We start from the raw sequence: 23,599 nt of genomic DNA, 5'->3' as shown, positions 1-23,599 counted from the left end.
CAGGACATTAAAGAAAAACGTGTGCGAGAAGAAACGTTCATTAGTTTGGTTAATGTAATGCTCCAGTCAGCATTACGGATCATCTAGTTCTTTGTCACAATTACGATTCGGGCAAAGTCTCTGGGTAAGTGACACTAACAGCAGATGAGCGATGGTGGCTCTGCTCAAGTCCGAGTGCACTTTCTTCATTTTTTTCTATGACCTGTCAGAGGGTTTTCTACAGCGCTGTTTCTCGAGGAATTCATCGTCACTGCCGAGCATTTTGTAACCTGAAAAAGGAACTGAGAAGGACAGGTGGTGGACAGGTTCCCTCACGGAAAGGGCGCTAAAGTGACGATCGGAGGCGCCGTCCTCCCGAATGCATCCACTGTTTTTTCACATCTCCTGGTGAATATCGTTGGACAAGACTGGGAATACAGTGTTCTTGATCAAACAGTCTTCGTGAATTTTTAAATCGGTGTATATGGATATCAGTCAAGTTTGTAGTATTTGAGCCTTGCTGGGGATATGTGTGCACAAGGGGACTAGTGCAGGGTCATCAGTGGCTCCCGCCTGACGGTTCTCATCACACACCAGAAGAAACATCTGGAGTCACTGTGGCCAACGGTGTGCTATAGTCTTACCGATTTTTTTTTGCCCTTGTTCAATTTAATAATCAAATCAAGTGTGTATGTGAGAGAAAAACAGTTTCATCTTCATATTTTTCCCTTTTTGCATAACGTAAAAGGTGGGCATTAACCTTCCCTCTGTAATGAAATCCAAAGCTTTCAACCCAGGCAAGGGCATGGCGGTTTTCATATGTGCTGTAAAAGGTGTATCGTTTGGTCTGTTTCCTATAAGTATTTCACACCTGTGCCTCTTTGTACCTGCGCTCCCAGACCTGTGGATGGCGTTGCCCTTGAAGGCCAGTCCCTTCCTTCCACTATCCAAAGCCAACTAATATTTCAGTTTTCTTTTCCTGTCTCTTTCAGGGCTGCCAAATTAATTTCCGCTTCCTCAAGGTATCTCCCTCTCCTCCCCTCCTCTTTCCTTCCTTTCTCGCTCGCTCCTGCACTCTCTTTCCTTCCCCCTTCGCTTGTCCTCCCGCTTCAGTTTTACCGTCTGCCTTGGTGTCCAGTGTCCCATTCTCTGTTCTCACCCCCAGCCCTCCCTCGAGATTGTTTGTATGTAGCCCTCAGCTGCTGCAAATACATCCAATTTACTAACAATAAACGGCTAAAGTGGGTTGGACGTGGGTCTCACACAGTGCTAGGCAGTGCTGCACTAGTTAGGAGAAAAATGCCCACAAATTAATGACTAAATTAACATGCAGTAGAATTTCAGCTCGTGAGAACTGTGTCCGTATCCCAACGGTATCTTCATAAAATTAGCATATGAAGGCGTTCTCCAATGACTCCAACCCGAGAGGGAGGAAAGTATCATTGAGAGTATCCTTTTTGTGAGCACAAACAGTCAGTGATAAGTGATTCATCCCCAAGGGGTAGACCGAGACGGTGGGCGGAGTTTATTTGTGCCCAGGCTCTCAGCTTCACGTCTCTGTGCAGCTCAAGGAACGCCAATGCACTGCACACCAGTACCTGGATCTTCCATGAATGCTCTGCTCATCGGGAGGACAGAGCTGTCCCGTGTCCACGTTGGCTGTGGAGCTCCGGTGCTGTTGTTAGTAAATTAACGGACCTAACGGGTTGCTACTGTTCTCGAACCTTCCCGCTCCTCCAAAGCACTCTGAGTCCCTCATGTGTCCACAACATCCCGCTCAGAGTGCCCAGTTCCCACCATTGCTCTCTCCTCCCCCACCTCCTCCGGCCCGCGTCTGGGACAGGCCTCAGTGAGCCGCACCCCAACATGCTGTGTGCTGAGTACTACTCTGGTACTCTGGCTTCTATGAGTCTGTCACCAGGCCAGGCTATAGGATGCCAACACCCTGAATGCGGGCATTTTCAGTGTTGCGGATCCAGGCATGCGTCATACACAGTGCGCTGTACCGTGACTGGGGAGCAGGCCGTATGAAGGGGTCTCATTCGTCCATGCCATCTGTCTATCGCGTCCGTGGGGGTCCACCTGAGAGCAGCCGTGCCCGGCCAGAGCACTCTAAGCCATTCCATAGGCTGGTCAAGGTAATCACAGCCATCGAATGTATTCTCAGGCGCTTTGTACTAGTGCACATCGGCTAAGAACACCAGGCGTCTGGCAGGGTAAGGCAAGTATGAGGCTTCATCTCACCTTGTTCAGCTCGGTCACATTTGATCAGGTAATTTTGTGATGCAGCCACCCATGAATTGTTCAAGTACATATACATGCTAATTTTATCATTTTGCTGCACACATCAATTACCGTTAACTGACTGCACTTGTATAACAGGGATCCATAAAACAAAAAACCTCTATAATGGCAAGTAAAAATTCAGCATGCACCTTTTTTTCATACACTGGCCTTATTGTTCAGTACGATGGCATTTTTGCCCGGTTATGCAAAAAAAAATTGTGTTTCTACTTCGGGGTTTTTTTTTTTCTCTTCTCCATTCAACAGCATCACCTGTTGTATTATGGGACACTTGGTTTGTCAGACCTGTAAGGTTTTGATCCCTGTGTGGTTAAATCTGGCTGTTTTCTGGCTGAATCTAGTGTAATAATTACCATATTGCATTAATTAGTGTAGAAACGGTGACCCTCAATTGTAAGTAAAACCTTCATCTCATGATTAAATCAGGACAATCACAGAACAGAAATCATTTCTTAGTGACACTGCACCATCCCTCTAGAAGCATAGCCTCCATGCACGTTGCAGAGTGAACTATACAGGCAGTGATTTTTGTTTGTATCCCGAACATCCCTGCGCCAAATTGTCAAAACATACCCTAAAGAGGTGGAATAGAAAGTACCGAAGCATTGGGGTTGTAAACCAAAAGAAAATTAAAACATAAGTTGGAGATGATATTGTTCGTCTGATAACCTTCTCATTGAGAAATAATGTAATTTCAACCCCTCACAACGGGAATTCTGCAACCGCGGTGATTCCATGGAAGGGATTTCCCCCGTTATGCGAGGCGCGCCTGTAATTCCGTCCGCCCGCGTAAATTCCCAGAGTGACCAGTAGATGGCGGCAAATCACAGCCATTGTGACAAACCTGCTTACGGGGCTCAGTCTTCCGTACGTTTTAAACTGTGAAATTTGGTCCAAGGTTTCGGATAAAACAGCTGTTTCTCTTATGTGTGGTTTTACTGATTAGTACATCTGCACTTCTGTAAAGTGGCTACAACTGAAACACTTATTAATACGTATCAATCTGTGTTCTGGTAACTACAGGTGGTCCCCGAATTACGATGAGGTTACGTTCCGTGAAACCCATCGTAAGTTGAAAATATCGTAAGTCGAAAATGCATTTGATGCACCTAACCTACCGAACATCATAGCCTAGCTTACGTGCGATGGCCAATACGGGCTTGCTGCCTTCATGCTGGGCCATTATCTTGAGTTTCTCCTCAAGAGTAATTCCCCTCCTCTTCTTCTTCTTCCCACCAGTAGCGATCGAAAAATCGTAAGTCGAACCATTGTAAATTGAGGAGCATCTGTACGCTATATGCTGCTTCTTCTTATGCCTTCCATCTCTCCTAGACATCGGCCGCCAACAATTGTACTTCAGGTGTCCCTAAGAGCTGAGATGTCATCAAGTTTCCTCGTTGGTGTTTCTGATGCTAGTCTTTACATCATTTTTGTGTCCATGAATCTCTCAACTCTACATTGTTAAAACATAACAATAAAGTGTGTACCTTAAAATGCAATAAAAGTATTAGTTGTGCGCATGCCTGAACTAGAGCGGTCAGTGTCGTGGCCCTGGAGTCCACTGGACTGCAGTAGAGGTCATCGTTTTGGAGCTTTCATGGCAACACAGGGATCAGAGGAACGTAGTTGTACGTACTCGTATTTAAATGTTGCAACACAGCTTTACATTCATCTGGCACTTTTCTCCAAAGCCGCTCGCAATGTTAAGATGCTTACTGTTATTTACCCGTTTACACAGGTGGGTACTTTTACTGGAGCAGTTTTAGGGTAAGCACCTTGCTCAAGGGTACTACAGCTGGGGCTGGGACTGAAACCTGCAACCTTTGGGTCCAAAGGCGGCAGCTGTAACCACTACGCTACCAGCTGCCCCAACTTTAAAGACTTATGCTGAGTGCCAACTTGTTTCTTAGGCGGAAAGAGTACCTTGAGGAGTCAGGTCTCCAGGAACCTGAGTTGAATAGCCTTGCCTCAGGAGGTCCACAGAGACACCATGGACACCTCCTTCCGACTCCTTCAGTACCAGGCCTCTTGTGGTGTTTCCTCTCTGTCAATAAGGGCCCCTAACTGACCCAGTGGATAAACAGCCAACGTGCTGTACTAACACTCGCCGGAACGTGTGTTTAGAGCTTCTTCGCTGCCTCTCTGATGGGGGGCGACATCCCCTCTGATGTCCTGTAAATGAGTCGAGCGGCACGTTCCCGGGCCTGATGCATCCGGCACCGGCCCACAGTGCCAAGGAGTAATTGGGAAGCCTCACCTCGTGCGCTGTCCAATTATCCGCCCCGTCCGCTCCCCATAGTCTCATGCCTCAAATGAGAGAGAGATTGTTGTGGAGAATTGCTCTTGAGGGAAATAATGTGGGCTGAAGTAGGGAGGGCTGGCCTACACACGCACACAGAGCTCACTGTGATCCACCCCGCTGGCTTGCAGAGACACACTCTCCACTACGTACCGTAACTCACGCTTGGCTTCCCCGCTGCTCTTTCCTTCACGTGTTCTTCCGAAGCCCAAGGCTGCCATCACACGTTCGGCGAGGGCACACTTCCATATTGGCGTTCAGCCGGTAGCGGCATTTCCTTTTGTCTTCTTTGACAGGTTTGAGCTTTGACAAGCTTCTCCGACACATCAGGCCGTTTCCTCCTGCAGCTGCCGCCCTCGTCCCCCGGTGCCACTGTGGCAGAAAGCCCGCTCGGACCCACCTGGAACGGCCCGCATAGGAAGCGTGTCGTGGTGGCCACCGCGAGCCTTAGCACATCGCGAAGGAAGGGAACTTCTTTTTTTAAAAAAAAAAAAAAAGAAAGAAAAACATGTGCCTCGTACAACGGGCACCGCCGTGAGGAACGTGCGAGCCAGTCGTTATCCTTGCTGGGCACGAAGGGACCCATCGGCGGTGGCGTAGTTGGCAGATTGCTGCGCTGCGTGCTGATCATGCTGATCACGAGGCGTCGCCGGGGACCCTGCCAGAATAATTGCGCCACGCAAAGTGATCCGTACGAATTGACTCGTCAGCGTGTGACGAGCAGGACTCTTGCGCTCATGAAATCAAAACGACGCTGGCCAGTTGCCTTAATGGCTGACTTAAGAGAGGAAGGTTTACATGCGTTTCCTCTAGTAGATGGTAGAAATGCTGCTAAAGCCACGATGCCACTGACAAACATCTGCCGATTGTGCCTGGAGCGCCGAGCTATCGCACCGCGTGTGATTTGCGGAGTCGGGGGCGTTAGGGATGCACCGTACGATCAGGAGCACCGGACACCTGCGTGTAGGTGTTTTCGGTCCGACTGCTGCTTGACCACAGCGTTGACCGTCTCCCGTGTGGTTGCAGGGTCACAGCCTGGAAGAGTCTCATAAGGTGCGTCTCACAGGAAGTAAGGCTGGTCTGCGGGCTGTTCTCTCTCGCCTGGGTTTGGTCTGGGTTTGCTTTGCTTTCAGTTTGGCTTGCGTGGGCCTCTCTATCTGTTGTGTGTTATACCCACCAGAGTGGGTGAGACATTAACCCCAACTCAAGATGCTTCTTCTTCATCTCAGTCTGCTTAAAAAACACTTGATGAACACAATTTGTAACCCAGGGAGTCACTGCCTACGGAAAGCAGAATGCGCTAGAAGGAATGAGGCTTTGTACCTTGTTTGCGTGACTTCATTGCTGCGGCCACCATGTGCATGTTGCTGCTGTGTTGAGAGCCAGGTGAAGAAGTCTGCCTGTCTTTCCTCTGCATCTTGCCTGTCCTGCCACACACACACACACAAGCTAATAGCGGCCTTCGGTGTGTGCTGTTGCAGTGTGTGTGCTGTTCTGTACCGCGGCGTCTGGCTTTTCTCTCATTTCACTGCCAGGTAAAAGACAGCACGCCATCCGTTGTGCAGCAAGAAACAACAAGGGTCTGCTTTGTCTCTTCCTTTCCTACGCTTCAAAAGAGCACGTGGGCATCAAAGAAACACAATAAGTACGGTTTGCTGAGGACACCTTTTCAATCCCGTGGAATTGGAACCCTGACATGCAAGTACAGCGAGCAGAGAGGAAGGAGATAACCAAAGGTCACCTAATTCCGCATGCAGCTCCGAGCACATTTTGCACACGGACCTCTAAAGTGAGGCTATTATTGAGCTTCCTACAAACCATTAGTACGTAGTGTGTACGTAGTGGCGCTTGGGAGGAAAGCGGTGGACATTTGGTCGCATACACACATCGGGGTAAAGTGACAGGTAGTTCATGGCCCAGTCAACGTGAAGCCCGAAGCTCGTAATGGTTGGAGAAATGTTCCTAACACGCAGCATTAAGTGTGCTTTTATTTATTTTTGCTCCCACTTGAGATCATCAGGTGTGGACAGAGTGAGTTCTTCATGCATGACCCCCTCGACTCCACGGGAACGATGCGCTAATGCCGAGGGCTTTACGTCCGAGTCGCAGGTGGGTGCGTGATGTTTCAGGGCGGCAAGGGGGCTACGCAGTGCAGCTGCAGCTTCCGCACGTACCGCTGCGCACACCGCCACGGTCAGCACGCGGGAGCCGGCGAATGCAGAGAGGAGATCGCACGTTCACCGTAACTTTACCTGCATCGTGGATGGGTGACCACAGTGCGCGTGAATGCTGGAGTCTTCTGTTCCCTGTAACGAGAATGTGCCGCAGTCAGGGATGCGCTGCTCTTCTGCGTCTCAACTTCGGCTTGCTGTTGGGGTCCACGGCATCTGTAGTACGAATGAACATTCACAAAGTTGTCTTGTGGAAAAGCGAGGAACAGGATGCAGTTTTACATTTTAACCCTGCTGGTAGACATGCTGGCAGTTGCTGACGTTTATTATTCCACTTCTTTTTCCACATTAACAAGACTGCAGCTTTGCATAATTCCCACGTAACAAAACGCGCATTTATGAATTTTACATTAGTCCGTTTTAGGACAGAGCTCAAAAAGTTGTCCGCTGTCTTTGAGATGCGGCATTGCAAGCCGTGACATCTATCCTTGCACTCTGGAATGCGGTAAATGGGCTTACGTAAGCCGTGCTCTTTTATTCATGTTCCGACACCGCAGAACGGCAAGCCCTCCGCCACAGAGCGCCAAACCCTCCACCTGGACTTCCTGGAAGAGTTTAGTGAGGATGGAGGGCCGGGAGGAGAGATGCGCTGTCGGTGTCAGGAATAGCTCCTCCCGCAGGCCGTGTGTCCAGGGCAGAGGTGTAATTGACAGCAGCCGCAAGCACAGTTTGAACCGCCCGCGGCAGCAGCTCCGTTGCACTGCATCTAACACCTCCACGCCACACGCGTAGCACTGCTCAGTGTAGCAACAGACCCAGCACCTCATAAAAATTGGTTTTGTCCATATGACCTCTTTGAACCATCTGTTTCTTAAATGGATGCAGTTTTTTGGAAGATGCATTCAGCAGAAGCTGCGTGCAGTGTTTACGATAGCGTGCGTTGAACCGGTTGTGTGTTGTTGCTGTAGAAAGCCAGGCTGGGGCCAGGGACGAAGGTGATCGACACCACAGATGACAGCAGGGGCACTCAGCTGCCCTCCAGCAACCTGGACAGTGTCAAGCTGACAGACTTCAACTTCCTGGCTGTGCTGGGGAAAGGCAGCTTTGGCAAGGTGAGGGTTGACAGGGTCACAAGGGGGTGTTTCCTCCTCCGCAACTTTCTAATTCTCTTTGAGGCCTAAGGTAGCTTATTGCAGCGCTGTACTGGACAAAAACGCTCCATGCAGCCACCGATCCAGCCATTGTCCAGTGCATGCTCTCGATGTCTGCAGCCCGTCCTGGAAGCACAGCGCGTGAGGCAGGCTACACTCCGGATGGGCCTACAGTCTGGTGCAGAGCAATCGCACGTGTACTCTTTCGCTCACGTACTAAAGGCAGTTTGGAGTCACGGGTTCACCTGAAACTCATGTCTTTGGACTGTGGTAGGAAAGCGGAACACCCAGAGGAAATCCACGAGAGCACGGGGGAGAACATGCAAACTCCACACAGACTGAGCCATATTCCAACCCAAATCTGAATTCACAACCCCGGAGCTGCGAAGCACCAGCACTATCTGCTGTGCCACCGGGGGGGGGGTGCTAAATAAAAAAGATCTCTTGTTCTGTTGTATGGACTCATCTGTGTCCACCACCGTTGAGCACTAAAGGAAATTCTTGCATGATAACTTTCAGTTGGCAGCTGCATCACACCCCCTTCCCCACATTGCACAGGTGATGTACTAAGTTCACTGCTCACAAGACCTGGAATGCACATAGTACTAGACATTAATTTTGGGGTTTGGGTGCTTTTTGGTAAGGTTTACAGAGAAACCAACACTATACCTTTATACTGTGTTCTACTTAGGTGTGGATCAGTGTTTCATCTTTGTCACTGGGCCCGAAGCACCTTTCTCTCACTCTTTCCACATCTTTCTTTGTATTTCTCTTCACCTGAGCCTCCTTCTGCACTGTAGGCAGTCCTTAGCTTTCTTGGTAATCTGACACAGGTGATGCTGGCAGAGATGAAGTCCACGGAGGAGCTGTACGCCATCAAGATCCTGAAGAAGGACGTGGTGATTCAGGACGATGACGTCGAGTGCACCATGGTGGAGAAGAGAGTGCTGGCCCAGCAAGAGAAGCCACACTTCCTGACACAGCTGCACTCCTGCTTCCAGACCGTGGTCAGTGTGTGCGCGTGTGCGCAGACACATGTCTGTGTTTTTGTTTTTATTCTGCCGGCTTCCTAATGTTTCCCTGCTATTATGGATTCTCTTTAATCTTTAATCTTTCAATCTCCTTTCAGCCCTTGTGCAATTTAAGGGGTAAAGGAACCTGCGGCAGGGAGTCCAGCAGTCCAGTTCCATAGATCTCACTAAAGCACTTTGCAGAAAATGGATTTGGAAAGGCTGACGACAGCTGTTTGAAATTTAAGAGTGTAAATGTTTTAGAATTTTAAGTTTTTCACTGGCACATCCAGTCTCTTTTACTGTATTTTTGTTTTTACTCTCGCCGAACTGGGTGTCTGATGCCGCAAAGAGAGCGAATGGAGCAGGAGATGGAGCATGTAGGCTTTCAGCAGTATTAGATACCAATTTTCCATCTCAATTCTCCCTGCACTGGGGGCACAACTGATTCACTTGTCTGTGTGGAGGCACATGGTAACAAAAACATCTGTGTTTTCTTGGTCATTCATTCATTCATTCATTCATTCATTCATTATCAGACACTAGTTAGTACTTAAAGTGATTTTACATAGTGAGTACGAACACTGTTGTGTTCTCTGAGATGTACGTTGCTTTGGAGAAAAGCATATGGTAAATGAATACATGTACATGCAAGTGTAGTGTACCTTACAGCTTTGGAGTCTATAGATACAGAAGGTGCATTAGAATAAAGCAGTGGGAGTTATAAAGATGGGTACAGTACATACACTGGATTAAGTGCAGCCTTGAGCAACATAGCACCCCAGAATGGAAGCGATAAGCGCGAAGGTGGGAGTCTCAAAGCTTCCCGAAGACGCATAATGGAAAAGGGTGGAACTTGTTTACCGCAGCATTTTGGAGTGCTGTACCGCACCCAGCCTTGTTCGCTGTGTGGCTCTGGCCTCATTATTCCATGTGTTCGCTGTGGCGTGTGGGTTCCATATTTGCAAACCTCCAAACTACTGAAGGTCCCGTTTCCTCTGCCCCAGGAGATCTTTCCCCCCTCCTCTTGTTTGTGTGTGTTTTCTTTTTTAATCGCCCTTAATCGAGTTCCGGGAACTTTCCGTACTGTGAGCTGCATTTTCCTGTGAAATGACACCTGGGCGCTCGAGTGTATCTGTCACAAGTGGCAATTCGGCATCCTCACGGGACGGGCAGGAGCGTCTTGCGTTGTAGACCCAGGGCCGGTGGAGGCTGCGCGCAGCAGCAGGACCCACCCCCCGCTGCCGAGGATGGAATGCTGAGGGTCACCTGAGCGCTTCACCTCCCGCCCCTCAACAATGTAAAACAGCCACTTGAATTCGCTTCGTCGGTGCAGCGAGAGCCGCAGTCATCTTTTCGGCAAACTCACACAGCGCTTTGTTAAACGGAGAGAGGAAGAACACCGCTGTGGTGTTGGGCTCTGAACCGGGAGGCGCAATTCTCAGCTCTGCCCCGACAGCACTGTGCCGGCTTTAGAGCGGGGCAGCCTGGAGCCTTGCTCGGTGAAAAAATTAAATTCATAATTCAAGCACTGCGTGCTCTTGCTTTGTCACATCTGCGTTGCGCACAGAAGCCGCCGCAGCTCAGGCCTCCGATCCGTATCGCAGATGGACGGACCATCGCGGAGCCTTGCATTATTCAACTCATTTTTAAACGTCTTTGCTGCGTTCTTCCTGCGCTTTTCTTCTCAGTCAAAAGGCAGAGCAGGAGAGGAGAGGTTTCTTTCATGCGGCAAGACGTTTAAAATGAAGGTAAAAAATTAATCCGAGCTCCGTGACGGCTGGCCAGACGTTTTATCCGCGTGACCGTGGATGCGGCACATTTGAAACGGAACACGAAGTCTGATGTCGCAACATTATGCCTCCGCAGTACAAAAGCAGGCCGGGTACGTTTACGGTTCGCTGATTACTAACTGCATTTTAAGGGTGTCGATACGTCGTCTTAACGGCCTGCCGTTTAGCCGTCCACGAGCGGTAATAACATTTACTCAATGCTTTTCTCTAAAGCAAATTACAGTGTTAGTCTACCTACAAGTATTTACCCCATTTATATGGCTGGGTAAGTTCTTTTTCACTGGAGCAATTCAGGGTAAGTGCCTTGCTGAAGGGCTCTCCAGCCGGAGGTGGAATTCAAAACTGCCACCTTTGGCTCTAAAGGCAGCAACTCGAACCCCTACGCCGCCAGCTGTACCCTAACAAGATGTTGCCTTTTTTTCGGTGGCAGGACCGCCTCTACTTTGTCATGGAGTACGTGAACGGAGGAGACCTCATGTACCACATCCAGCAAGTGGGGAAGTTCAAGGAGCCACAGGCAGTGTAAGCAGCTTCTAATCTGTCTGACCTACAGCCAGCCAGGTGGAATGGCTGCATGGCGGAGGCGGGCTGCCCGAGTCCGCAGCCGCTCAATTTGATCGAGCTGGCTGAACTGGGAGCTGGAGAGCTCCTGCACTCGATTACCTTTTCTGGGGACTTATCTGTTCACTGCTGACAGCGTAATCACAGTGTGCACAGTTTACCCCGTTTGCTTACCACTGTATATATTGGGCCTGATGTGTATATTAGGTGTTTTTCGTGCCGGCGCTGGAAGGGCTAACTCTGTAATCCGACAGGCCTGCCGCCCTGCTGGGTGGGATGCTTCCAGCAGCTGCTGGAGAGCCGTGACGTGTCCCTCCGTCTGAGCGCCGGTGCCACTTAGACAGACGCTAAGCAGATTCCCTCCACCTGGCTTCCATCGACTAGTGGCTGCTGCACAGGCGGGCACCGTTGTTTAAACCGGCGCACAGATTGTTTACTAGTAGCTCTGCATTTTCAGTTTCGCTGCTTACCGTCCTCAGCTGCAGGCAGAAAGGATGGCCGAGGAAGACGGACACGACTCAAAGGAAGTAAATTTACTATAAGGCAAAATAGCATGAGGCGATTCTATCCTACGATCGCAAATAAACCGTTTTTCCAGGCAGTTAAAGATCCACCCATCCATTGTCAATAGCTGCTTGTGCAGTTCAGGGTTGTAGTGGTCTGGAGCCTATCCCTGAAGCACACTATACCTGAAACATACCGTATGTGCTTGGGTTCAGGGGAGGGAACCAGAGCACCCAGAGGAAACGCACGCAAACAGAAGAGAACGTGACCACCGAGTGGCCCTCAGTTTAAGATCTTTGTTAAAAATGTACAAGTACACTGTACGAGAAGCAGCTTTCGTTACATTTTTCTGTTCATGTTTTGCTTCAGCTGCATGCGGGCTTCACCAAGCGTCTCTGAGCTCCCTTCAGAGAGCGGCAGTCCAGGTTAATTGAATGCTCTGTCGAGGGCTTTGCTCGCTGCGACTGACAGCGGCTGTGGCTGATCCCCCGCGTGTCATTTCAGGTTCTATGCAGCAGAGATTGCTGTTGGCCTGTTTTTCCTGCACAAGAAGGGCGTCATTTACAGGTGGGTGAAATCGGGCAAAAAGCGAATCGCAACGTCACACGAAAAATGTCTTTTGACACACCCTCGAGTCGATAATTCATGCAGCAACTACCAGAGAATAAATCCACACTTTACCTGTGAGGTTTATATACATTAAACGTATAATTTGTTCTATAAAATGCATCTGCTGTTGCTAAGGTATTATCTTTTGCTGTCCGTTATTGTTGCTGCAATTATTTTACACGTACAGAGGCGTATTTGATGCGGTAATAATCAATACTAATTTTCAGTAGTCTGCCTTGAATTATTGATAGCTTTTTTTATTGTGCTCACTGAGAATGTCTTTTGTAGAGTACATGTGCTCTTGAGAGAAAATTGAATATCTCGGGAAGATGTGGCCATTATGCTCTTTTGTACAGAGAAATACCTTTTATTCGTATAGTTTTTTGGATGTCATTCTAGCTCTTTCTTTTCCACTAATAGTCACTCAATTCTGACAACTCCAGGGCATGTCAGTCCGTTTCAGAGAAATTTAGCCAATTTAACTTTGAGCCATAAAGTCAGTTTTTTTTCCGTTGCTTCCTATCTAACAGAGGGAAATTATATGAAAACCCATTATCTCTAATGTACCAGAGGGGGGAAAAAAAATCTCAGTATCACATACTTTCTTTTTTTCTCATCACCTTCTATTCACATCAGTTCTGGCAAATAATGCATCGGTGTTGATGTGCAAGCAAATTATACGTGAAGGAGTTTGTCACTCCCTGCCGAGTTCAGTGGCTCAGTAGCCTCAATGCTCACACCTGTGAGGGCGCCTTGGGTACTGCTGGAAGTTTACAGTATACAGAGTATGAAGGGCTACACTGAAGCAAAGAAAGTGATTGATATCCCATAATCATATGCAGTATGGCAGTAAGCCCAAGAGCAGCAAAACCCAAACGTTATATGTAGCTCAAATTTCACTCAGTCGTGTTTAGGAACCATGCGTCCTTGTCAGGGTAGCAATGGCCTGGAGACTACCCCAGAATCACTGTGTTAGGCTAGCGAGGGTTTCCCGAGGGGAAATGCCAGTCCATCACAGGGTTTCCAGACGTTCACCCGCTCGTTCATGCACTACAGGCAATTTATATTGTCCAGTTAACCTGAAACACGTGTCTTTGGACTGTGGAAAGAAACTAGAGCACCAGGAAGAAAGCCACACAGACGTGGGGAGAACATGCAAACTCCATGCAGACTGAGTCGGATTCGATCCTGCATCCAAACAGTCGAGGAGCTGTGGGACAGCAGCTGTGTTGTCCTATAGCTCCGATTTTCTGATTAAATTTGCTTTGACAATATAATACCTGAGAAATAATAATACTCAAATAATTGTCAGAAACAAGAGTGTGTTAAACCATCCTTGCTTCTTTAACCATCTGCCTGGAAAACAGTGTCTGAGTTTCCTCTTGGCACCTGAGCCTCTGAAAGCACTCAGTCCCCCATGTCACTGATCTCTGATGTCTGTTCCAGAGACCTGAAGCTGGACAACGTCATGTTGGATTCTGAGGGCCACATTAAGATCGCTGACTTCGGCATGTGCAAGGAGAACATAATGGAGGGGATTACAACGCGGACCTTCTGCGGGACCCCAGATTACATCGCCCCCGAGGTGAATGGGTATCCTATACATTCTGCCCCAAAGGCCACCAAACTGGGAGCACCAAGCCCCTCACACTGCCATCGCTGCCACTTCCTTTCAACCTGTTGCATGCCACTCCAATAGAAATGCAGGTGTGCCCGTGAGGGTATCTCTTTGGAGCGACATGTTTAGTCTGCGTGTATGTACATCTGCACAGGCTCATCACCGCCGAGTATTTCCAATAGCACTCCACGTCATGAGTGGCCAGTAACATGCAGCATGTTCTGCTCTTTCCTACAGAATCCAATGAATCACTTGGAACTCTTTTTTTACTTTAAGGAGAAATGAAGATAAATGATAAAATTTGGCACTATTGATTGATAATTTCAAACTAGGTCAAAATGTCAGCATATGTTAAGAGGAGAATTATAACGGTGTGCCACCCAAGGATCTAAGTGGGAATTTATGTTTTGGGCTAAAAGAGGACAAAATGGATCAACTCCACGCCGTACTCCATAAGATGTGAGCTGACAGGGAGCCAGGAACATATCGATTTCCTGTGGAACAGGCTTTGAGGTTGATTAGTTCCACTGTCACAGCGGTAGGAGCATGCTGTGTTGTGAGAAGTTCACTCCCCCAAAATCTGAGATGAACCTCTGGACCACAGGGACATGAGACCTTTCAAAACCTTCCGTCTCATTCGCTGCTTTGACACGTCCTTTCCTTCATTGTCAGCGACTTCGATAAGGTGCGGGTTCCAGCTGAGCTGCTATCATTGTCGGGAGGGAGGGAGTGGTGCCTTGTGACCCTTTTATCATAGCTCTTGTTTCTTCACATCTATGGAGCGCCTGTGACGTCTCTGGGACCGAGGTCCGAGGCCAAGCCGTGCGGCTCTGCTCCGTTCTGCGCTGCGTGTGGCTCCTCCCTCCAGGCGCCGATGTGTCAATCCCCGTGGGCCGGTCTTGAAGGTGCCAGGCTGGGCCATGCCGCTCTGTTTTCCCGCTATCTTCTTCTGACCTACATAGCAATTCATGGGGATGTTATCTGGGAAAAACACGTTCCCTTTTTTTTTAAAACTCATGTATTCAATGCGAGGTGGGGGAGGCAGAGGGAGAGGGCCTGGCACGATTAGCCATGCGAAACAGCAGCGACAGGCGCATTGCTCTGCTTCTGCCCCAGTTGCACTGGAGGAATGAAATGGTGTGCTCCCATTTAATGTCCATTTCCACTCAGTCTGCTGTGCCAGGCTCGGGTTTTGCTTAATGCTTTCATCACGGACAAATTCCACGCGTGCACCGTTCTTCCGGCTTTCTCCGTACCTCGTTAAAGCGCCCGAAGTGACAACTTTCATAAACCGTTCCGGCGAAGCATTGTGAGATGAGTCCAGGCAACTGGCATTTAAATATTTTTAATTAACACGTTCTAAGACTGCACTCTTTTTTTATTGTCTGTAACCGCTAGTGGGGCATGATGATTCAGTTTTACGAAAGGGCGTCAGTTTGTTCCAAAATGAAAACATAAAAAAGGTTCACCAATCATTTTAGCCCTTTTTATTCTGTGTAATCTGATGTACTTAGCTGTTGCCTTGGGTGAAAATGGGTAGAGTTAGACTACGTGTTTATTCTGTGTCCCGCTACGCCTGTGGAGGGCATGGTCGAGGCTGCTGGCAGCAAGGATGGGATCGCATCGGATCGTGGGAGTCGTCGTGGGAGCCCACAAAGCTCTCTGGCTCCATCCCTGCCAGAGTATTCAGCTCAGGCTCTGTGTGTCCTTGCAGCACAGAAATATCTGCCCCCCACCCCCACCATCCCCACAGCCTCGGGATTTGGGGAGGAGGGGCAAGGCCCTGGATACGAGTCCACGCATGCGGTGGGATCGATTGGGAACTTCAAAGCAGGGCCTCCTTAAACTCGTGTCCCCTGAGCCCACAGCCTCTCTCATGCTAATGGAGAGACCCTCACAGTGCATTTAGGAAAAGGTTTTGATGTGAAATGCAGCCATCAGCTTCGAAACACGGGTCTTTTTTTATTGGCTCATAGCACAAAATATGACAGTTTTGGGCTTTTAGAATTTGTAAATCTTCAGGTGTCATCAGTTAAACAGCATGGGGTTTAAGATATTGGAGCCTCGGGCAGGATTCTAAGCAGGACTCTGTCCACCCACAGGACGTGTGCAGAGAATCTCTCTCAGTATCTGAGAAAGATATCGTACTCATTTTTTATTCATACAGCTTTACTCCGCATCCACATGTGGTGCATGAAGGTGTTTTTTTATACCGCTTCATCTATGCTGTAGCCATATGGTATGTTTTTAGAGCACCTGGCTCCAGTGCCAACTAACCCTGATCAGGAGCCTGTTACGCAGAGCATGCAGAGCCTTGAGTGGCTGAAAGCATGATCCAGATCTGTCACGCAACATTAGCCTGATGAGACAAAGTGCTCCAGCGCGGTAAACATGTACATGCTAACACGCGTGCTCGCACCGTGTCAGCCGGACGCTGCGGCTCCCCAGGGCGATGCTCTTCATCGGGGCTCCGCGGGACGAGGGAGGAAAACAAACGGGAGGGCAGCAGCAGAGGTCGCACGGTGTCCGTCTCGATCACTGTCACGATGATGACGAACAGCGCGAGCATCTGCGCGATGGCGCCCCGCTGCCCTCTGCTCTCACAGTGCACTGAGGTGAAGGTCTGTGGCCGGGGAGTGGCACGCCCACACATCTCCTGTTCGCAGTAGGGTGGTCTGCCAGCTCCACGTCCACAGGTCAGTTACTGGAGCAGAGCTCACATTCTCTCCCCTGTCCCCTGCGCGTCTTCTAAGCTCATGGCAGGATAAACCACCGTAGGCTTTCGTGTTTTTCCTTTTTACATTTCATCTCTTTCTGCAGCTTGATATGTAAGCTACTATATTGGGGTGGGGGTTGGTGAGGTTCGGGCCAGACGTCCCGCTCACGTGCACACGCAATACATCACCTCTCCTTCGCGGTGTAGCGATCGCCGCGTGGCCGCTGTCTGGCTCGCCAGACAGGAGGTCGCTGCAAATGGCCTCTCCTACATTATTGCATCTGTAGCAACACCTTCTCGTCGGTCCCCCCCGTTTCCGCAGAGCTTGCTACGTCATGGGGCGACCGAGAGTCCGACAGCATGACTGGACGGGTAGGTCGGACTCGTTAGCCTTGGTTGGCAGCCAGCCTAAGAGAAGGACAACTCTGACTCCAAACCCAGGCAGATGAAACTTGTTAGCCCTGTCAGGCCATCCATCTAGGAGAAAGACACTCCGACAGAACACCTACGACCCGCCCGGGGACCTCGCCGTCACCATCCCAGCTTGCTCAGCCATGGCAGACGAACCCTAGGTGTAAAGGGTGGGGCCAGTACTACGCAGACTGCACTCCACCTAAAACCTCCGCTTGCCAGGTTCAAAAGGCATGCCCACGTGTATGACGCCTCTATGGCTGGACCTGCCTGTCCCACATTGGTCTCGTCAGCCACCAGCGAGCATGCAGCAGACGTGGGCAGTCCCCTTCCTAAATCTTTGTTCGCGAAGCCAGGCCACGTTGACCATATTATTCCTCCCTGTATTCAAGTGTGATAATTGGAGCTAAAGGATCTTCAGTGGAAACGTCAGCATCAACATAGAAATCAAATAGTACACTTCTTAGCTTATACCCCAAAGAGCCAAAGGGAGCTTTATCTACTCTAAAGCCAAAATATCCTGTTATTTTTCCCACCTAACGATAGATCTATTCCAGTTTGTATGCAATACTGTAGTAAGATGTTTGTCTCGTTCAGTTTTTTTTTTTTTTTAAACCAGTGTTGGGATCGGTTTTGGTTTATCTGATTTGACCGTCTTTGACTCAGCTGCCCAGCTATATTTATGCGAGAATATGCTATGTTTTTTATCTGGGCTGGTGGGGATGCTGAGATTATTTTTGATCGTGCGGAAGGGCCGAATATCCCCATTGAGACCCTAAGAGAGCCATTTCTTATCTTATGATTTATTCTCTCTGTGTAACGACCATCTGCTCTCTCTGCCCACATTGCCAGTTCCTCCATCTGCATGTCATTATGCAACATTTCTGTAAAATTTCCTAAAGACGCATGTCTTTCCTTGTAATTAACGGGGCCTCGCATTAAATCCAGTGGCACCGGAGAACAGTGAGGTAGGAGGTGGCAGCAGAAAGAAACGCCTTGTTTTCCAGGAGAGCCACGTTGGTCCGGGGCTCAGCCTCACAGGCTGGCTCCTTCTTTGTGCGGTTTGTGTGGTTCTGCCCTGTGTTCCTCCCTGAGGGACCTGTGTCATCAGCACGGTGGTGCAGCAGAGACCGGAGTGCTGAATGCCTGCGCGCGTACGACTGTGTGCGGAACACTTAGTGTTCACCTCGGCTAAAACAGATTTATTTAGCCGCGCATAAACTCAGAGGTTATCCGTTTACCTGTCTGCGGAGATGCCGAGGACAGGCCGGGGGTGTCGTCGTTCCCGCTGTCCCCTGCCGTGAAAACCAGACATGACCGAAACTTGAGGACTGGGAAACTTGAGCGGCAACAACCTTTTGCTGTTTAATATTAAATTCTCTCTATTAATCTCACTCTCTGTCTGTCGCGTAAACTCACGCGCTCATGCCCGAACACGCTCGTCCTAAGCGGCACCTTCAGAAGCCCAGCAGCACAGATGGCTTAAAGGGGCTCTTTAATCTTTCACATTGAATGAGGGGCGGTAAAAACGGTGACCATGTAGATAGGGCAGAGAACAATGTACCGACGCTTCAGAGCTTTTTGCGGATCTTCTCTAAATGTCGTCTGTCTGTGGGGCATCGCGATAATAGCACCTCGGTAAATCCGTAGTCCCAGCCGCTCGGGAGCTTTACACCGGACTGGATTGCGCACTTTTTGTGAGATTGCCCGGAGAAAGCAGGAGGCCAATGAATGCCTGTGTGACAGCGGTGCATTTTGGTGTAGGTGTGAGGTTTGTCACAGGGAGACCGGTCTCAGCGTGGAGAGCTTCTCCCGGCTGATCCGTGCAAGAAAGTTTGCGACAGCAATAATCACCCGGGAGATGGTGGGTAGTCCTGCTGGGAGATGAGGTACGGTCTGTTCCGAAATGCTCTCGGTGAAGACTCCAACGACGATGCATATAGTTATTGGGCTTCAGCCTCCCTCAAGATTAATGCCCCCCCCCTCCCTCGTACCCTAGCTGTTGACTCGGCCCACGGAGTCTCCGTGCTGCCCCAGTGCGGGCGACGCTGACGGATTTCAGCTATCAAATAACGCCGATGTACGGAGGATGCCTGGCTCAGTGACTCCGCTCGCTGGGTTTCTCTCACAGCTCATGGGGTTGCTAATTAGAGGTGTGGTGCAAATTTCTCACAAATGCCGCGTCGCGTGGAAACCAAGAAGAGTCACGGTGAAACGCCGTAACGTCCATGTTTAGCACTTTTGTAAAATCCCTACTCTCCTCCGTGCCACGAACGTGCGCGCGGTCCCCACTGCTTTATCGATGCTCGAGGGTCTTGAGAATTCTTTTTAGTACCCCCTTTAGCAGATGTCAGCTGGAGATGCCGTTTCGCTTCCTTACATCATTAAATAATAACCCTCTCACAGCTTGACAAAGAACACTTTGTCATGCGAATGCCTTGTTCTGTTAAAAGAGGATCCGTCTTGCGTATCAATTTTGCAGTAGATGTGTAACTAATATATGGATTATTTCACCGTCTCCTAAAATAGACTCCAGTCTTGCTGCATGAGACTTCCATTTGCACTTACTCGGGAAGTGAGCCGGTGCGACGTGGGGCTCCTTTGCTGAAATCTGTCAGCGCTTGGGGTTGGAGGAAGTGGAGACTCGTACAGGGTGCTAGAACCCGTGACAGCACCATTACCCAGGACTGATATCTCAGTGCCTCTGTGCTGCAGCTGTTTACATTTTTGTCACAGGTGTGGATGTCTGTGCAATGTGATTCTTCTCAGTATTGATCTTTAAGCATTTGTGCCTTGTTGTTGTGTGTGTGTGTGTGTGTGGGGGGGGCAGAATGGCACTGTAGCACTGCACTACTATCGCTGTCCCTTTCTTTGCCTGCCTTTGCTGCCACGTAATGGGTGGCCACTTCTGTAGAGCAAGTGCTAATTTAGGCCTGATGAGAAAATTTCTCTTACTACAGCTACATTAATCACATGTGTGTGATGAGAAAGTGGCTCCTTTGTGGGATGGTAAAAAATAGTATGCAGGAAGCTGTACGCTGCGCTACAGTTTAATGACACGTTGGGGCCCACAGAGGAAGATGCTAATTGCTTATTGCAGAAGAGTGACGGGCTCTGTGAGCGTGGAAGGCATGCGTCGTACCCTCTTTGGCTGCCTGTCAATTAAAAGTGAGCTTATAACACCGAACGAGAAGTTACTCCCAGTTGCACGGTGGCGCGCAGATTATTTCACTACACGTATGTTGTGAAAAAATGTCTTGGAAATATGCAACAGTGGCTGATATCGTGGCTCTCGATTCTCTTGGCAGATAATCGCGTATCAGCCATACAATAGATCGGTTGACTGGTGGGCCTACGGAGTGCTTCTGTACGAGATGCTGGCTGGACAGGTATGCCCTCCTCTTCCGTTTACCCGCATACACATTTTTAAAATATATCATGTTTTATTTTTATTTTCCTTTTTTTTTTTTAACAATGCATGTGCATGTGCATTTCCTGCCAAAAGTCTGAGTAAAGTAGTATTTTGAGTGAGGATGTCTTCCGAGCTCTTGTGTAGCAATTTCCAGAGATGTCAGGGGCTTGCGTGTTGCTTTCTTTCACTCTTATATCCATTTCATACCATACAAGTACAGCCTAGGTGTGCTCAAACTTTTGACTGGTAACTGTACACAGTCATAACTTTACAGGCTCTGCCCAGATAAATATATACTTTGTAGAAGGTTACTGAAAAGCAGTATTAGGTGGGAGTGAAGACACGGCTATTTTCGCCCAGCTGATTGAATACTCATCTTGCCATGGACTTGTTAATAATGGAAAACCCATTTCTGAAGTCTCCTTTCTTGAAGATGATGGAAAGGAAGTATCTTGGTGGCAGCAGCTGGCACTTTTCCCCCAGAATCACTGCTGCAAACATCTTTCCCTGGAGGAAATGGCATTCGATGCGTACCGGTCGGTGTGAGGCTAAGCACTGGCACTGCACTTCGAGTCTGGCTCTGTGATTTATTTCAGCTGCCCATGTGGCGTTAACACAGGAGCTCCACGCCGCTGCTCAAAAAGCTCGTGTGTGGTAGTCAGCATGAGAATGAACAGGTTTAAGTCGGTGGATGGTGTGGCTGGAGGGGCTTTACATGAAGCGTAGCAGCTTTAGTGCTAAGTCCCCAACCCTAAGGCCGTGCTTGAGGAAGAATTTCAGCTGGGAGCTGCTGCTGCACACTAAGCAGCTGTGCTCTCGTTCATATTCCCTCTGCCGTCTAATGTAAACCTCAGATCGGCTCCGAGCAGTCCTATCCCCAGCAAGGTCCCTGCCCACACCGAGGCAGTCTGACCATGGTTTGGGTCAGCAAAACATTCTCTCATCCCGCAGTCATGCTCTCTTATATCCAGCTACCCTCCTGGAACCCAGCAAGCTCACATGTGGCATGGAAGTACACGGATCCATTTCCCTGCAGATCAGCGCTATCTGCTGGCAGACTGTAGTGGCTGATGGGCACTGCCCCCTCACATTTCTGCACATGACAGGATTTGGCGTGGGCAAGTCATGCATACGGCTTTTTCTGTCGGACTTCCAGCTTCCTGTTTGTTTGTCGAAACACAGCTAGTTTACCCGTCCCCGGCATCTTTAGCCCTGTAGCGGGGCTTATGACAGCCCCCTTTCATCAGTGGATGGTGCCCCCTCCATCAGGTGAGGGAGACAGCAGAGGAGCGGGAGCCAGCTCTTGCCAAAGGGTCTGTGGTAATGGAGTCTTTAGGTAGATGAAAAGAAATGCACTCTCCACCTGCCAGATCCACACATGCGCCTATGGAGAAGAAAGGAGGTTAAGGGATGAAAAATGATGCTCATAACCAGGCTCTGTTTGCCTGCAGGGGGGTCATTTTTCTGCCCTTTTTTGTGCCTCGCCTGTGTCTCCGATTTGCTTTCTCTTTGCTTCTTCATTAGTCATTCGTACCGCCCTCTCGACCTATATGTGCAAGTCACAAATTATAATGATGTCAGAACTTAACGGAGGACCTTCTGTTAACTTGGGGAGGACCTTATTGTGTTTGTGCACCCCGCCACTTAGCATGTCCGCTCAGAGGCCTTGCTAGCCCCTGCACCAGACCCACACCTGTAGTCACGGCTGCCGTCGACCTCCTGATCCAGATCCGGAGGGGCATTCAGAGAGCGCAGTCCAGTCGACGCCCCGAGGCTCCGACCCAGGCGCCATTTAGTTCCGCCTGTCCGCTCTCCACAGGCACTGCGCGAGCTTTGAGGATGTGAAGTGGCAGCTGCTTTGTGCAGCGTCACCGACCCACCCCAGCTGCACTTTCCATGCCACTGCTTCTTTGTGGTTGAATACGGGCGGTCGCGTGGTCAGCTTTCGAAAATCCTTCTGGATTTAAACAAAAGTGTCACAGCCTTACCTGTGTGAACACACCTTTTAAAACTACACTGAGCTGAAGTTCTGGTTATATAGGTCATTTTTCTGGTGTAGGGCTGCATGAAAGGGTTAAGGCATGCTGTGCTGAGAATTATAAAAATGTAAAAATAAATTCCCCTGTTACCAAAGGTTTGTTTTTGGCAGAAAAGGTTGTCTGCGACTGCCTAATTTTTTTTTGTTGCTGGTTGTTCTCCAAAGCCTTATGAAATAGGCTTTGAAATGTCATGAAAAACAAAAGTATGGACAATCTGCAAGTCTGCATCTCAGCAAAAATTAATAGAAGACAGAGTACTTTTGAAACCTTTTACACCTTTAAATTGTTTTCATTTGGGCTTCCACGAGATATTTTTATTCATGTGCTATTTTTCCCAAAAGTCTTTTGAGACCAGTATGCCTTTCGGCTGATCGCAGACCAGCGGTTGTGACCTTTTTGTTTTCTACACACCGGGTCACCTTTTCCGAATAACACCGTTAAAACCGTTTCGCTTTCCCATCAGTCACCAATTTGTTGAGCTGTAGGTGATGCTTTCTTCAGGTACACATAGTCACACACAGACGCACAAACATAGACACGGCTCAGTTTTTTTATTGTTTGCAGTCAGTCTGAAGCAGCAAGGATCGTGAGTTCTTCTTTGTTTTCCTCCACTCCTCACAGCCTCCTTTTGATGGTGAAGATGAGGATGAGCTCTTCCAGTCCATCATGGAGCACAATGTGTCCTACCCCAAGTCCATGTCCAAGGAGGCTGTGTCCATCTGTAAAGGAGTAAGTGCTGCAGTCCAGTAGTCTCCAATGACTGCTTCTCTCACACTGACCTGTACTCTTTCACACTCCTGTGTGTGAAAATGTCACAAGTGTGCAGATTGAACAACATGCAGATACACCAATCAGCTGTGAGAAGGCATCCTTTTATAGGCAATTTGGTGGAGCCCTGTGTATGGAAAGGAAACCTATGAAGTCGCTCAGGTGAACATTTACATTTATTTAACAGACGCTTTTCTCCGAAGCGACTTCCGGTGAACTCTACGTAGTGTTATCAGCCCACACACCTTATTCAC

The 23,599-nt window shown here is 49.1% G+C and overlaps 1 protein-coding gene across 1 annotated transcript in view; it reads left to right on the top strand.

Annotated features, from left to right (window-relative positions):
* LOC108940048 (protein kinase C alpha type) overlaps positions 1–23,599 on the top strand; it is a 146,209-nt gene that overhangs the window by 107,153 nt on the left and 15,457 nt on the right. Inside the window, exons 9-15 of the mRNA XM_018761858.2 lie at positions 7,722–7,865; positions 8,738–8,911; positions 11,138–11,229; positions 12,277–12,339; positions 13,828–13,966; positions 20,435–20,515; positions 23,199–23,306. Of these exons, the coding sequence (XP_018617374.1) occupies positions 7,722–7,865; positions 8,738–8,911; positions 11,138–11,229; positions 12,277–12,339; positions 13,828–13,966; positions 20,435–20,515; positions 23,199–23,306 (801 nt within the window). The remainder of the gene's footprint in view (positions 1–7,721; positions 7,866–8,737; positions 8,912–11,137; positions 11,230–12,276; positions 12,340–13,827; positions 13,967–20,434; positions 20,516–23,198; positions 23,307–23,599) is intronic.

The sequence above is a fragment of the Scleropages formosus genome, chromosome 20, assembly GCF_900964775.1.
Source record: "Scleropages formosus chromosome 20, fSclFor1.1, whole genome shotgun sequence".
Classification (NCBI taxonomy): Eukaryota; Metazoa; Chordata; class Actinopteri; order Osteoglossiformes; family Osteoglossidae; genus Scleropages; species Scleropages formosus.
The sequence above is the reverse complement of the archived record's forward strand: the minus strand, read 5'-3'. Positions and strand labels throughout refer to the sequence as shown.